Source organism: Cydia amplana, chromosome 4 (genome assembly GCF_948474715.1).
Source record: "Cydia amplana chromosome 4, ilCydAmpl1.1, whole genome shotgun sequence".
NCBI classification, from domain to species: domain Eukaryota; kingdom Metazoa; phylum Arthropoda; class Insecta; order Lepidoptera; family Tortricidae; genus Cydia; species Cydia amplana.
This window is the reverse complement of record NC_086072.1, coordinates 15,621,804-15,636,403: the sequence shown is the minus strand read 5'-3', so window position 1 is coordinate 15,636,403 and position 14,600 is coordinate 15,621,804. Positions and strand designations below refer to the sequence as shown.

The 14,600-nt window shown below is 36.3% G+C and overlaps 1 protein-coding gene across 1 annotated transcript in view; it reads left to right on the top strand.

Annotated features, from left to right (window-relative positions):
• The window catches only part of LOC134647273 (serine/arginine repetitive matrix protein 1-like), a 44,564-nt gene that overhangs the window by 15,943 nt on the left and 14,021 nt on the right, over positions 1–14,600 (top strand). The window contains exon 2 of the mRNA XM_063501550.1: positions 13,031–13,305. Coding sequence (XP_063357620.1) covers positions 13,045–13,305 — 261 coding nt within the window. The 5' untranslated portion in view covers positions 13,031–13,044. The remainder of the gene's footprint in view (positions 1–13,030; positions 13,306–14,600) is intronic.

Below are 14,600 nucleotides of genomic sequence, written 5' to 3'. Positions count from 1 at the left end.
GTATTGTTGAACTAAAATGACAGGTAGAAGGCTTTGGAACGTCAAGATGTGTACCTATCTTGAGTGAACGTAGGCACGGGCAGGCATTTTTGTCGTTATGTTGGTAGACTGGTCAGGCAGGTTTACCAACTTGAATTGGAGGCGGGAGCGGTTGGCTCCGCCGCTGGAACTGGCTTCCTTCTTCTTGATCGGACCGCGCTAGAGATCGGACGTTAGCCAAGCTCGTGCCTAATTCGCTACGTTCCTGAAGGCTTACACCTGAAGGATTATTCTGAAAGCTTATAGATTCTCACGTTCTTTAACCGTTTAGCTAAGTGTTTTATTCCAAGTGTTATTTTGATTTCTTATGTGCCATTATAAGCTTACTTTTGTAAGATAAAGAAACTATGTGTTGTTTTGAAAAGATGTGTCCCGCCGAGTTTGTTGCCGGGTTAAATCTTCTCGGGTCAGAGGTGTAGGGTTGGAACCGGTTTAGTTTGACTGAAATAAAGATTTGAACGATTTCATGTGATCTTTTATTTTTAATTTAACCAGTCAACATTCTAATAGCAATTAGTTCTTTTCATAATTTAGTACTGAAATATTAGTAGGCACTAGTATGGTTAATGAGTCCGAATATTTATTTCATGCGTTGGTAGCATACCTACTATTTTGGCTGTGAAGTAATACATCTAGGTACTACCCCCACGCGCCCACCGCCATCGGGACCATCCTTCGCCGACATATATGTAAGTAATTTTGTTATGTGAAACTTATATGTTGTGTTACGAGACTTACGAGTAGGTAACTTTAAACTTTAACAGCCTAACAGATCCCAATAAGGCCTAGTTTACCCTCTGGGTTGGAAGGTCAGATGGCAGTTGCTTTCGGAAAAACTAGTGCCTACGCCAATCCTTGAGATTAATTGTCAAGCGAACAATAGGTTCTCATGATCCGTGGCAAAATCGAGATAACGCGAGGAAGAATAACTTTGTCACAAGAATATTTGGCCAAATATAAATCCTTACTCTCGTGTATTTGACCTACCTACTCGTATTGAGTCGTATTTTGCCACCTAGTAGCCTCGAATTGGTTGTTATATGTGGCTTTCCATAAACTAAGGGTCCTTATGCTTCAATAAGGACGTTTTCATGGGGTCCCGTTGTTTCCCATAAAGTTTTAAGTCATAATGTATTGTTTGTCATATTATCATTACTCATAAAACTGAAACCGTTAACATTTCAAGATTTTAGTTAGGTTATCCTATAGATAGGTTAGGTTAGGTTAGATTTGTTTTATGGCAATCCTGAAAAGTGACGCGTTTCTGAACCAAATGAATTATGACTAACGAAAATTCGAGCAAACAATACATTATGGCTTAAAACTATCTGGGAAACAATAGAAACCCCGTTTTCATCTGAAGTTGCAATAGAAATTGAAAAAGCCACATTTTTTCAAGCTTTTACTTAGTTTCATCTGTCCCGTTGGTTGTCTGTCTGTTCCAATGTGGTTCCAATCAAATCATGCAAATTAAATCCCAACAAAAACATAAATGTGAAATGAGAGCCAAGTTCAATATTGAGAATACGTGTCGTTGTTGACTCGCCGACAAAAGAATTGAGATCTATATGGGTGCCAAGTTCTGTGCTGTGTAGAAAATCCTGAAATTATAAAGGATTTGTCTTGGCTAGTTTTTAACAACAAACCAAGTTTTTGAAAAACTAACAGAAAAATATATATTACCTATATGCCTATACGTAAAAACTAGCCAAGACAAATCCTTTATAATCTCAGGATTTTCTACACAGCACAGAACTTGGCACCCATATAGATCTCAATTCTTTTGTCGGCGAGTTAACAACGACACATATTCTCAATATTGAACTTGGCTCTCATTTCACATTTATGTTTTTGTTGGGATATCATTACTTTTTGTACAGAAATTACTATAGTATTCATCATGAAAGCAGTTTGCCTAAGCTGAAAAGGAGACCCTCGCTAACGCGCGGTTAATTGTCAAAAAGTTTCAGTTTCACATTTTTTCTTTTGTATACGCCTTATAGTCTACTTTCATTCCAAATATCAAGTTTCTAAGTAATCTAGAAGTGGGTTAGGTTTTTGGTCTATAAGTATTTTTTTTTCCATCGATATATCAATAATTTCCAGTTTTCAGATTTTTCCCTCTATATGCACCTAATAGTCTACCTTGATGCCAAATATCAAGTTTCTAAGTCATCTAGAGACAAACCAAAGAAAGTCTGCAGCGCAATAATTTGACATCGAATTAAAAAACTACATATGGCAATGTTTTTTAAGCAGTCAGTAAACGTCATGCACTATGGTATGTGTTTGTCAAAATCGTTTAAATATTCATTGTGTTTTGTGATGAACGGAATAAACATGGTGAAACCTTACAAAACCGGCGTGCGGGAGTTACTTTTCCGCATGACGAATAATTTTACACTTGTAAAAAGTCAGCACGAGGCGATTCAAGCTGAAAAACGACAATGTTTACAAAATTTGGAGTTGATGACGGGTAAGTGGAATGAAACATCTTAATACTTCACCATATGTACCTACTTAGATAATATAATATTGGTTTAGACTAAGGTTTCACAGCAAATTGAACACATCTAATAGGTATAGGCATACTTATGAACTTCCTCTAACATTTCGAGAAACTCATTGGTACTAGCCGGGTTTTGAGCTCGAACCCACAACCTCCATGCTTATGCTCACGGCATGGGTACCTACTAGTTAAAGCTAAAATTAATTTTTAATATATGTTTATTGTTTTAATGGTTTATTTCGTTTTTCCGAAAACTTTAGTTCGCAAATTGCGGGCAATTTCTCTGTCAATCTAATTACGCCTTAATGGGAGTAAAAGAGAAAGATGCTCGCATATTGAGAACTTCGGTGTTTGCGGTAGGCCCTCTGAGCGCCTACCGCGAACCACGTTCGACGTGTGGCCTCTCTGTCGCACTTGTAAATTCGTACGTATGTGTGACAGGGAGGTAACACGTCGAACGTGGTTCGCGGTAGGCCCTCTGTACCTATTTACCGCCGTCGCGAATATTACAAAAGCTTATTAATTTTGATGAAGCCAAATGTCACATTCTCCCAATATTATTTATCAATATTAGTATATGTCTACATATTAATAGTGACATCTATTGTTGGAATGAAATTTATTTTACCATAAAAATTAAGCTGTGCATACAGCTTAATTTTTTCATAGACGGTAAATATGGTAGAAATTTCACAAGTATCAAGACTATTTAATCCATTTTCTGTGGTGTTGTCGCATACTGATTTTTAAAAACTACTTTTAATCTAGCGCTGCAGACTTTCTTTGGTTTGTCTCTAGAAGTGGGTTAGGTTTTTGGTCTATAAGTATTAATTATTTTTTTTCCATCGAAATATCAATAATTTCCAGTTTTCACATTTTTCCTTCTATATGCACCTAATAGTCGACTTTGATGCCAAATATCAAGTTTCTAAGTGATCTAGAAGTGGGTTAGGTTTTTGGTCTATAAGTATTAATTATTTTTTTTTCCATCAAAATATCAATCATTTCCAATTTTCACATTTTTCCTTCTATATACACCTAATAGTCTACCTTGATGCCAAATTTCAAGTTTCTAGGTCACCTGGAAGTGGGTTAGGTTTTTGATCTATATGTCAGTCAGTCACAAAAATGCCGGTTTTTAAAGGTTAATTTATCAATAACTGTTTGAGCTATGTTTATGAAATAGTGTATTTTGAACAAGCTAAGGGACTTGAATACATGTGCCAAATTTCATGTGTGTAGGTTAAGTAGGTTTCAAGTTGTGAAGGGGTCAAAAGTAGCTCGAAATGGTTCGTGTAATATTACACACGGTTGCTGCGTCGCCAGTTCCTTTTTCTTTGAACTTGGCTGGACACGCTACCGCGTGTCTAGATTTGACCCACTTCTCGGGTGTTCAATGAAGCTGAAAATTTACATAAGTACATAATATGTAATATGGGTGACAATACAATATTTTTATGGTTACCATCGAGCTGATCTGATGGTGATGATACAAACAGTGGTCTTTTAAGTCTTTTTAACTTTGTGATAAAACAACGCAACTTAATTATATTTGAAAATATTTAAAGAAAAATACAGTCAGAAATTAGAAATTTTGTTATCTAACCTCTCTATCACTCTTGCATATTCGAGCGATAAAGAGGCAAATAGCTGAGTTTCGATTTTCGCACTTCCCGATAGGCCCCTTTGTAAACAAACCGCCTTGATGTGTCTATGTCAAATTTTTAATTGTCTGTGAAAACTTGTTAAAAAAAAGTTTAAAACAAAGGCGTAGGCAAAGAGTAGTATAATATGTATATAGCTGGTCAACCAAATCTTGTCAGTAAAAAAAGGCACGAAATTCAAATCTTCCATGGGACGATATCCCTTCGCGCCTACATTTTTCAAAATTGCCGCCTTTGTCTACTGTCAAGATCTGGTTGACCAAGTATACCTATATAGCGCTGGCGGTACACCGAGAAATTCAGTAAAATGCTGCAAATGATGTTAAAGGTATGAAAATCGGTACGATTGATCTGTAGAACATTTGAAACAATTTGACCCGAAGCACCAACAAATAAAAAGAAAACGAGAGGAGTTATGACGTCATCTTTTTTTGTAGGAATAAAAAAATATTGTTTAAAAACCTATCGTGTTTGGTATTAAACGAAAGGGCTTTAGGAGCCGATTCCAAACATATATCACATCATTACATTTCAGTTTTTTTTTTAATTATAATATAAATAATTTTCAAAACATACCAATTAAGTTTGGGTTTCTCCAGATACAATACGGCAAATTTTTTTTTGTAAAATATACCTCTAATCTTATACCTAATATCCTCATATCTAACCCTAATAAAGCAATTTTGAAATTATATACATTTAGGTTTTTTTTTTATTTTTCAATTTTACATAGTGTGATCTATGAATCTCTCAATTAAATATTTAAAAAGAAAGCATAAAATTAATATATAACGGTTTTTTTCAGAAAGTCGCTTATATCTCGGAATCTATAAGTCGTAGTAAAAATTGTCTATGTAATAATTAAGAAAGAATTAACCGAAAAAACTCACCTTTAACGTCCCCCCTTTCCCGAGTTCTCCGCCCCCCACTCATCAGAACTTTTTCTTACTTAAAGCTTAGATATTACCAAAGGAACATGTAATAGTATTTTATGCAACTGTTGTTTAAGAGAGGTCAAAAAAGGCGAGTGGCGTGAGTAACAATAACAACAAACAACAACCGAAAATTGTTAATAAAGACGCCACTAGTATTTTTTGACTCAGTTAAACAACGTTGCATACAATACTTTTTCTACGACCAAGCACTTACTTTGAAATGCAATGAAATAATAATAAAAATGGATGATGATGATTGTTTCATGTCCTAATGTGATAGGTTGTTCAGTGCGTGGGATTCTTAAGGGGAACGAAAATTTTATTATTTTTGCGCTACGACGCACGGTTTAGGAGATACAGCCCTATAAATATTTTTCTTCCTCTTTTTCTTTTTTTTTCTTTTTTTTTCTTTTTTTGTGTTTTTTAAATCTTACTTAGGGGTTCCTTAAAGGGGAACGAAAATTTGATTATTTTTGCGCTACGACGCACGGTTTAGGAGATACAGCATTATAAAGTTTTTTTTTTGTGTTTTTTAATCTCTTTTTTGTGTTTTTTTTAAATATTAATTAGGGTTTCTTACAGAGGAATGAACATTTTAATATTTTTGCGCTACGACGCACGGTTTAGAAGATACAACCCTATAAAAAAAATCTTTATTTTTTTGTTTTTTGTATTTTCTAAATATTACTTAGGAGTTTCAAAGGGGAACGAAAATTTGATTATTTTTGTGCTACGACGCACGGTTTAGGAGATACAGCCCTATAAAGATGAAAATAATCGTACCATTAACCAAAACATGTATATGGTTTACTCATCTGTCAGAAATGACAATTAAAATTAGATTGGAAACAATGTATTCCATACAATATTTTTTAAGTGGTGATTACACGAAGTATCGTAAAAGTGCCAAAAAGATACTGCGTGTATGCACAAATATTTTTTTTGGGGAATAGACTAAAGACTTGTGTTGATAACTATAAGTTAGGGGTTTAAAGGTGTGTGCACGACCCTTTAAATGACAAATAAAAGTACGGGAGTAGAAAAAGCAAGTTTCAATACTCTTATTTTACCCGAATGACATTATTACTCGTATTGAGTAATTCGGCAGGGCTATTATTACACTTTGTAAAATTGAAAAATTAAAAAAAAAACCTAAATGTAAATAATTTCAAAATTGCTTTATTAGGGTTAGATATGAGGATATTAGGGATAATTTGAGGTATATTTTACAAAAAAAAAATTATGGTATTGTATCTGGAGAAGCCCAAACTTGGTATGTTTTGAAAACTATTTTTATTATAATTTAAACAAAATGACTGAAATGTAACTATGTGATATATTTTTAGCATTGGCTCAGAAAGCCCTTTCGTTTAATACCATACACGATAGGTTTCTAAACATTTTTTTTTATTTCATACAAAAAAACATGACGTCATAACTCCTCTCGTTTTTTTTATTTGTTGGCGCTTCGGGTCAAATTGTTTCAAATGTCCTAAAGATCAATCGTACCGATTTTCAGACCTTTAACACCATTTGCAGCATTTTACTGATTTTCGCGGTGTACCGCCAGCGCTAGAAGTGGGCAGCAAAGAGTAGTATAATATATAGAACAGTCGGCAGTCAACGTTTGTTCCTAATAAATATAACATTGATGAATCAAGGCGGTTTGTTTAAAGAGGGCCTGCCGCGATACCAATTTCGTTATCTGCCACCATTAAATTTCGCTCGTATATGCAAGAGTGATAGAGAGGCAGATAACGAAATTTCCCCCCACCCCCCTTTGGATGGTTCTTGTTTGAGTTATAATGTCACTGTATTGAGGACTCAACCTTTCCATTTTTAAAGTGTTTTTATATCGACATGACACTGGCTACTGTAGTAAATGCCAAAAAAGATAAAAAAAACGCTGTCATAGTAATCGTCAATCGAAATAAACAACGTACAAATAACCAAGAAAAATTTGCAAAATAGTATATGATAAATATGTAAAACATCATTAATTATCGAATTAAGATTACATACAACTTTGTGTAAAAAAAATTGAGGCAATTATACAGCCCGATTATACGGGTTACATCTTGAAAAAGATGATTATCTTGGAAAGAAGAGTAAATATACATAGGTGAACATAATGGTGAACAAAGGTATAGTCAAATAGGTAGGGACATAATTCAGGGTTTGCTTGTCTGGTCCACGCATGCTGTACCTATCACGACCACGGCACGGCCGTCTCCTGCTAACTTTTCGCTATAATAGTAAAATCATAGGTCTAATACCTATGATTTTAATATTATAGCGAACAATATTTCATGTTCATGATCTCGAATTTAAGACTTTAGCTTAGATTTATGGCGTGCGGCCTAGCGCGCGTTGCCTCTATGAGGAGCTGTCAAAGCGCTTTATATCTGTATGCTTTTGATGATGCGGATCAGCATTCTTATCCAGCGGGGCAAGCGGGCAGCCTGGAGAAGGGCACCCTACCGCACTTGGTAGGTCACTACACTCACTACCAGGATTTAGGGCTAATAATTTATTTATAAGTTTTTAATACCTTTAAACGAGCAATTCTTGTAAATTTATTTATTTATTTATATGTATATATATTTCGGGGATCTCGGGAACGGCTCTAAACGGATTTAGATGAAATTTGCTATATGGAGGTTTACGGGGGCGCAAAATCGATCTAGCTAGGTTTTATCTCTGGGAAAACGCATTTTTGGGTTATTATATGTTTCCCGAGCAAAACTCGGTCTCCCAGACATTAAGTTTTTAATTTAAGTGTTTTTATCATGTTTCATATTTAAACTTACAGATGTGAATCACCAGCAGAGTTTTTGGAGAGGTGTGGTTTTCTTATTTCCTGTTACCAACCTGAAACACCATACCTACTTAAATATCAGAAAATAATAAAGTGAAGAAAATTAAATAAAGTTGAATGCTTAAAAACTTTAATGTTTTATTAAAATTAAACGAAAAAAAATGTGTAAACTGAAATAGATCTAATTTTTTTATTTGTAGTTGAATAACATATATGTATTTAATCTCCTTTAATTAAAAATCATCTCTGAGTAGATACATATTAAACAATAGGTACTTTTAGGTCTTGGTAGTAATGTTAGGTCTTATGACCTACTGTATTTGACTATATTACTTACCAAGACCGAAGCCTGACCTGTCAGTCACCAACTATTTTGATGCTCTTTGTAGGTAGCATCAAAATAGTTGGTGACTGACAAAGTTACCAAGTTACTAAGGTAGTAGGTACCTATATAGTAGGTAGCAGTAGCGCAATATTTAGTCAAAATATTTTGACTAATTTAGATTACTTTTATGCCAAAAAAGTAATACAAGCTATTCATGTTCCACTTAGTAATAAAATACGGACTTTTCTGAATATGTGGTTTACGAAATGTGTTAAGAGCCAACAGGAGTGGTCATTTCTCCATACAAACGTACTCGACTGTTTCCTCCGTGGGTTTTGAAGCTAGAGCAATGATTTTTTTAACACAGATTAATATTGTCAATAACGGTGTCGGACCGTTTTGCTTTTTTTGATATTTTTGTTTTTTAAGGCGCTAGAGCCCTTCAAAAATGGCCAAAATGGCCTAATTGACTATGCCGCAATGAGAGGCGTGGTATTCAAAACTGATATCAATTAGCCAAAAAAGCAAAACGGTCCGACACAGATAATTTCATAATCATTTAGATTTCCAAATTTGGTTACGATTGGTTAAGTTTTGGAGGAGGAAACAGTTAAAAGTAAACAGGAAACAGGAGGTTTCGTACTCGACCTCGATATTTGAGATTTTTACGCAGGATTTTTCACCTTGTCCTTATCGCATTAGTTTTAGGTGCCGCTTCCGTTAGCGAGACGGGTATATTTACCTAAAATATTTAAATCTCAGCTCCAACAGGAGGCTCTTAAGGTACAACTTGTGGTTTATTAACGTGGTTTAGAAATAGGCAGCTTGAGTTGAGAGAGGTGATGAGTAAATTGTTTAATTTTTTTACAATTTTGAGCGTTTATAGGAGAATGTGTGGAGCAAGCATTATTTGACGTGTAGGTGTGGGTTCAACAAAAAGATCGCTTGTCAATAAGGCATTCTTGCTGTTAAAATTCAATTATTAATAGCCTTTATCGACCATCAGCAATGTAGTCCCTTTTTGATTGATGGAAATTGTCACGTAAGTTCCACTACTCGCCGCCGCATCGCCTACAGCGCATTCGTTGGTCTATCGCTCACAAGATGTCATTAATTCATGTAAACTTACGTACTGAAAAAAAAAAGTTTTACTCTTTGCTATAAATTACCCTTTCGCACGTCAAAAACTCCAAGATGGTGCCGAAGGTCATAGAGAACCAAGTCTACCTTTGGAATCATTACTTGTCAAAATTTGACATTAGCAATCCACAGTTAGGTGACAACCAAACCAAACCATTATAAACCTTAAAGTAATAATAAAACAAAGTTGTTTTTTGTTAAATTATTGTTTGTACCAAATGAACTTCAGCACTTGATGAACTTCAAATGAACTTCAGCAGTTGAATTTCAAATGACGCGAAATCTGACAGTTGCACATGTCGAATAGGGGCCCAGAATATAGAAACCTATGTTTTGCAAAAACAACAGGAAATAGGACACAAAAGCTGGGATACAAAGGGAGGGAGGCAAGCAAATAACTTTAGGCTTGTTAATGTGAGAGTAACGTACTATTTTAGCTTAGACTTCCACTAATAGCTCATCATCATTTTTCACTGGTGTGAAAAATGCATTGAAAAGTTTAGAGTTCCTCAATTTTCGAAAGCTCTTATTAGTCCAAGTTTTTATGATTCATATATCGGTTGATATATGATATATGTTCATATATGATTCATATTACAAGGCTGAAGAGAAGCCCCAAGATCTTATAAAATAAATATAAGATTTTACGAAATTGATGGGCGTATCAAAGGATATCGCACCACGCACGACTATTAAAAATACTTAATCTCCAGCTAAATGTCAAAGATAGACAGCTTGCAGGATTGAAATGGAATAAAAAAAAAAAATATATATATATATCGGTCGGACCGGTGAAAATATTTAAAACGTGGCATAGTTTACGCTATAACGTATGTGACTCCTCGGTACCTCGGTTGACTTGCAGCGTCACATCCTAGGGAAAGAAGGAAAAAATTGTCTCCACACACCGAGACGCTGTGGCGTCTACCGGAACCCAAAGTCTAACAAATTACCAAACATATGACTAACGTCAGCGTCACTGCGTATACCTACTCTGCGCCAAGTTCCCGTGTATTGAATCCTTTATTCGTTTTCCAGAATTCCCTTCGTCAGCTTCCTCACTTGACATGTTTTTCTCTGGGCTTTATTTGGGTACGCATATCTTTAATTACAAATCTCCCTGCGGAGCCGCGACAATAACAAAGTACATATCACGTGGCTGGGCCCTTTTATTTAAAGTTGTCCTAATAGGAGAAAAAAAGTGTCCCAAGATTTCCATACATTTTTAGATCTTTCCATTCCGAAACCGCCATACAAAGTCTATGAAAAAATGGTAACGGAAAAGGAAAAAAACCTTGGGACACTTTTTTTCTCCTATTAGGATAGAAAGAGCTCGTGATTCTGAGTAGAAATAACATATAAATTCACAAATATAAAGTGTAGGGGACAACTTTAAATAAAATGGCCCGGCTATATTCCTGGAAAGGTTTGTAATTTTCTTTCGAATTGTAATAAAACATTTTTGTACATCGTTACGTATCCCTTGTGGTTTGTTTTTACGTGAGTATTTTACATTTCCCGTTGGGTTTTGTTGCTCTACAAAATGTTGAGTATAGTAAGTAGTCAAACAAAACGGCTGCTTCCTATGTACGTTCTTCAACTTGGTTGTAATTTTGCTCTCTGGGGTTGGGAAGCTTAAACCTTTACTTACTTCGTTTACCTAACCTTCACTCACGAATTTATAATTATGAAAGTTAAGCTTGCAATGCACTTGGTAGATGATCTCTTTTAAACGCTAAGTAGACAGGTAAGCCGCGTGTTCTGTTACAGTATACAGAACTTCTGTATACTCGCCCTCACTTAGTTTCTCGGCTTGGGTCGGGTTTCCGGAAAACCTTTCAAAGCGGATACGAGCATAAGAAGAACCCAAACAAAATACGTCCAAGTTTCACATGATGGATAGACGTTTTCATCTTTACTTACCAAATATTTTCCATATTGACACAGTAGAATTTATTTGGTTTACGTGTGAAATGAACCACATGTTCAAATGATCAGGCATTGCGATTTAAACTTTATACCATGTGAGTTGGGTCCAGATCACTGCATTGATTAGTAATGTACGAGCTTTTAGAATCTCGATATTCCATCAATAAGTTGACAGGCTACCGCAAGCGGTGGATAATGGATTGCTAATATTGGCTGAGACCCGTAGGTCTACACCCTCTGGATAAGCTGCTATCATCCGTCTTTTCGTCGGTAGATTCCCGTAGAGCGAAGGGGTGTCGACACATTACTTAAAGTACTAGGTGTGTAAGGCAAGGGTGCCGCATAGCCGTGGCGTGTCAGGAAATGAACGAAATTGAAAAGCTTTCTCGAATATACATTAAAATTTAAGGTAAGGTGGTTTTTAAGGTATGCGGGGTATGCAAATTCGGAGTTAAGGCTACAAACATGTAACTTGTAATAAAATATAAAAGGTAAATAGTAGAACGTACTCGTACTTAAGAACGATAAACAATTTGATCTGTAAAATAGATCCGCTCTTTAACGCAAGCCTAAATAGGCCATTAAATTTCTCATTAGCGTCACAAAGACCTTCTCTCTAGAACCCGACAATCACAACGGGAGCTCGCCTCAAATCCCAATTAAAGGAAAAATCAAAAACCTCAACTCGAGACCTCTTACTGAGAAGAACGCCATATTTTAGAAACAATTTGCGAGCAACAGCGTTTAACTCTAAGCTCTCGAATTTTAAATGTAGCCATTAGTCCGCTCAAACATCTTTCTCTGAGTCATTTCAGAACTTGAATGCCCTCCACCGCACCCGGCCCTCATTCAACGGTTATTACAAAATGTGACATGAAAATCTCTCGCACCATTTTACGCTTTCATATGTCACACCTTCCGGCATAAACTCTTCAACATAATAAACAAAGGTAGGAAACTCTTGCGTTCAACAGAAACAATTGCGCTCTCGCTCTATATTCTTTCAAAACGTTTGAAGTATAAACAAAAGTAGTGACATAAAATGTTTTTATCGCGCGTCATTTTATTTGAGGCGGGGAAATGAATGGTTCCGCGATAGACAGTGCCCTATACCAACCAACTCAACTAGGGCACGTATAAGTTCTTAATACGTTGAAAACAAAGTTTATTATTGCTTGATTCACACCTAAAGTAGGTTGACTCTGTAGTGCGGACGAGTCATATCTCAGAAATTCTAACCGTTGCTCGTAAAAAGTCGGAGCCCGCACCCTCTTCATTTCCATCAGCGAATAACGTCTTACAGTTACTAAATAAAACGTTTATTGGCTTCTGTTGAGCTTCTCAAGCGAAATTAAAATGATGATTTTGCAAGGGGTTTCACAATTTTCACAAAAATAGGGTAGCTATAGACAAAAGAAAGCTTTTGGATCATTTGTTTACCTGGTAGGCTTTTAAAGCTGTTGGCCAACTCCTAGCAACAGTCGAAAATGTATTATTATTGAAATATATACCTATAGGACTTGGTTGTGTTGTTTGCTTATAATAAAAAATACTAATTTGTATTCTTCGTCAATTAACCTAGCGCAACGAAACCTCCGTAGCTCCGAGGATGCAACTGAAATATGAAGATATGATTCAAACATATGCCTACGTATTTCTTGTTCTGCTCAGGTGCCGACGGCGGCATGTTGGGCGCGCGGCTGAAGTCCTGGATGGAAGCGCAGCTGGGGCGCGCCAAGAAGCGCAAGCAGAAGCAGCGGCTCCCCGCCACCACGGGCCCGCTGCCGCCGCCCCACCTCTCCTCCCCCGAGAGCGCCTACAGCACCGGGTACTCCACAGATGGCACGTCGCCCGGCGCGCCGCCCGCTCCGCTCGCCGCTCCGCTTGTCGCTCCGCCGCCGCCGCCTGCGCCGCCCACTACACACCTTTACCATGAGCCAGCTAAGGTATGGTTACTTACCGTTTATTTATTCAACATCTATTAATATAGCTACCAGCATTATTGTGTAAAAAAGTCTGTTTGAAATGATTCGGGTAATTTATATTAGTGGTTCTGGTTCAACTCGATGATACAAAAACTCGAAATGACTCTAAAACCGTTTTAGCATTAGCAGTCATAGATGCAGGTAAGACCGATCGGCGCATTACGATTTATAACATTTTTTTTTTAAGTTATTGGCGGGGGGGTTCTTATCTTACTTTAACTGCCTTTCCTTCCTTCTACTTATCAAAACCATAGTGTATATTTGCTTATGTAACGAACGAATAATAAAATATTTTGTACTGAGCATAATATCATGCAGGTTTTTGAGTGCAAGGGTGCACGAATATCAGGCAAATTGAAGCAGCCAGCATGTGTAGCTCTTTGAAAACATTCAAAAACCTTCATAAAACAGTACTCTCATCATAAACTCTCGCATGCTAAATCATATTCGAAACACGGAAACAGCGCATAACTTGCTGGAAATCAAATAAATAAAATCCAGCTTGGAGCTGCGGGTTTGGCATTGTGCTCACGTAGAACTAGCGAACTGGGATCTCTATTTATCTCGACTAACTGATTTTATTGCGAACTATACGTGTTGTCTGATAAAAGGATATAGGGGTATAGTTATAAGTATACGTTTGTATAGTTCTAACAACACCGAGCAACGTGCGACGGTTAAAATATGTAGTGAGCGAGGAAACGTTTTTCCTACGTACCTAGTAAGCCCGCTTCGTAGTATTAGCAGTACTCGTATAAAAGTTGTCTCGCAAATCAAGTCCCCAGGGCTGATGTTATATGAGATATTTATGATAACTAATACCCTAATGTAAGTGTCAAATTAATGATTTCAAGATGATTTTTAATGACATATCATAGACTCTACCTACTGTGTTTTAAAACACTTGCTTGTTCTAGAGCTTGCTTGTTCTAAAAAAAATATAAGTACATCTATAAGTACGTATTTTATACGCGCAAATTCCTCTGGATTACCTAACACCAAATGTATCTATAAAACATGGACATTTAGAAGGATAGTCGCTAAAATACTACTGTTTAATACGATCTGTGGCCACATATAAATCCCTATTCAGTATTATTTAGAAACTTTGTTTCGTCACGAGAGGTCCGAAGTGCTTTTTTTCCGGAGAAAGCGTATATTTTCCGGGAAAAGGCTCTAAATAATAATAAGCACCCTTTTCTCGGGTTGTCGGCTCCTTAAGCACGCACATACGTCAACTGGTCCTTTTTTGGAAA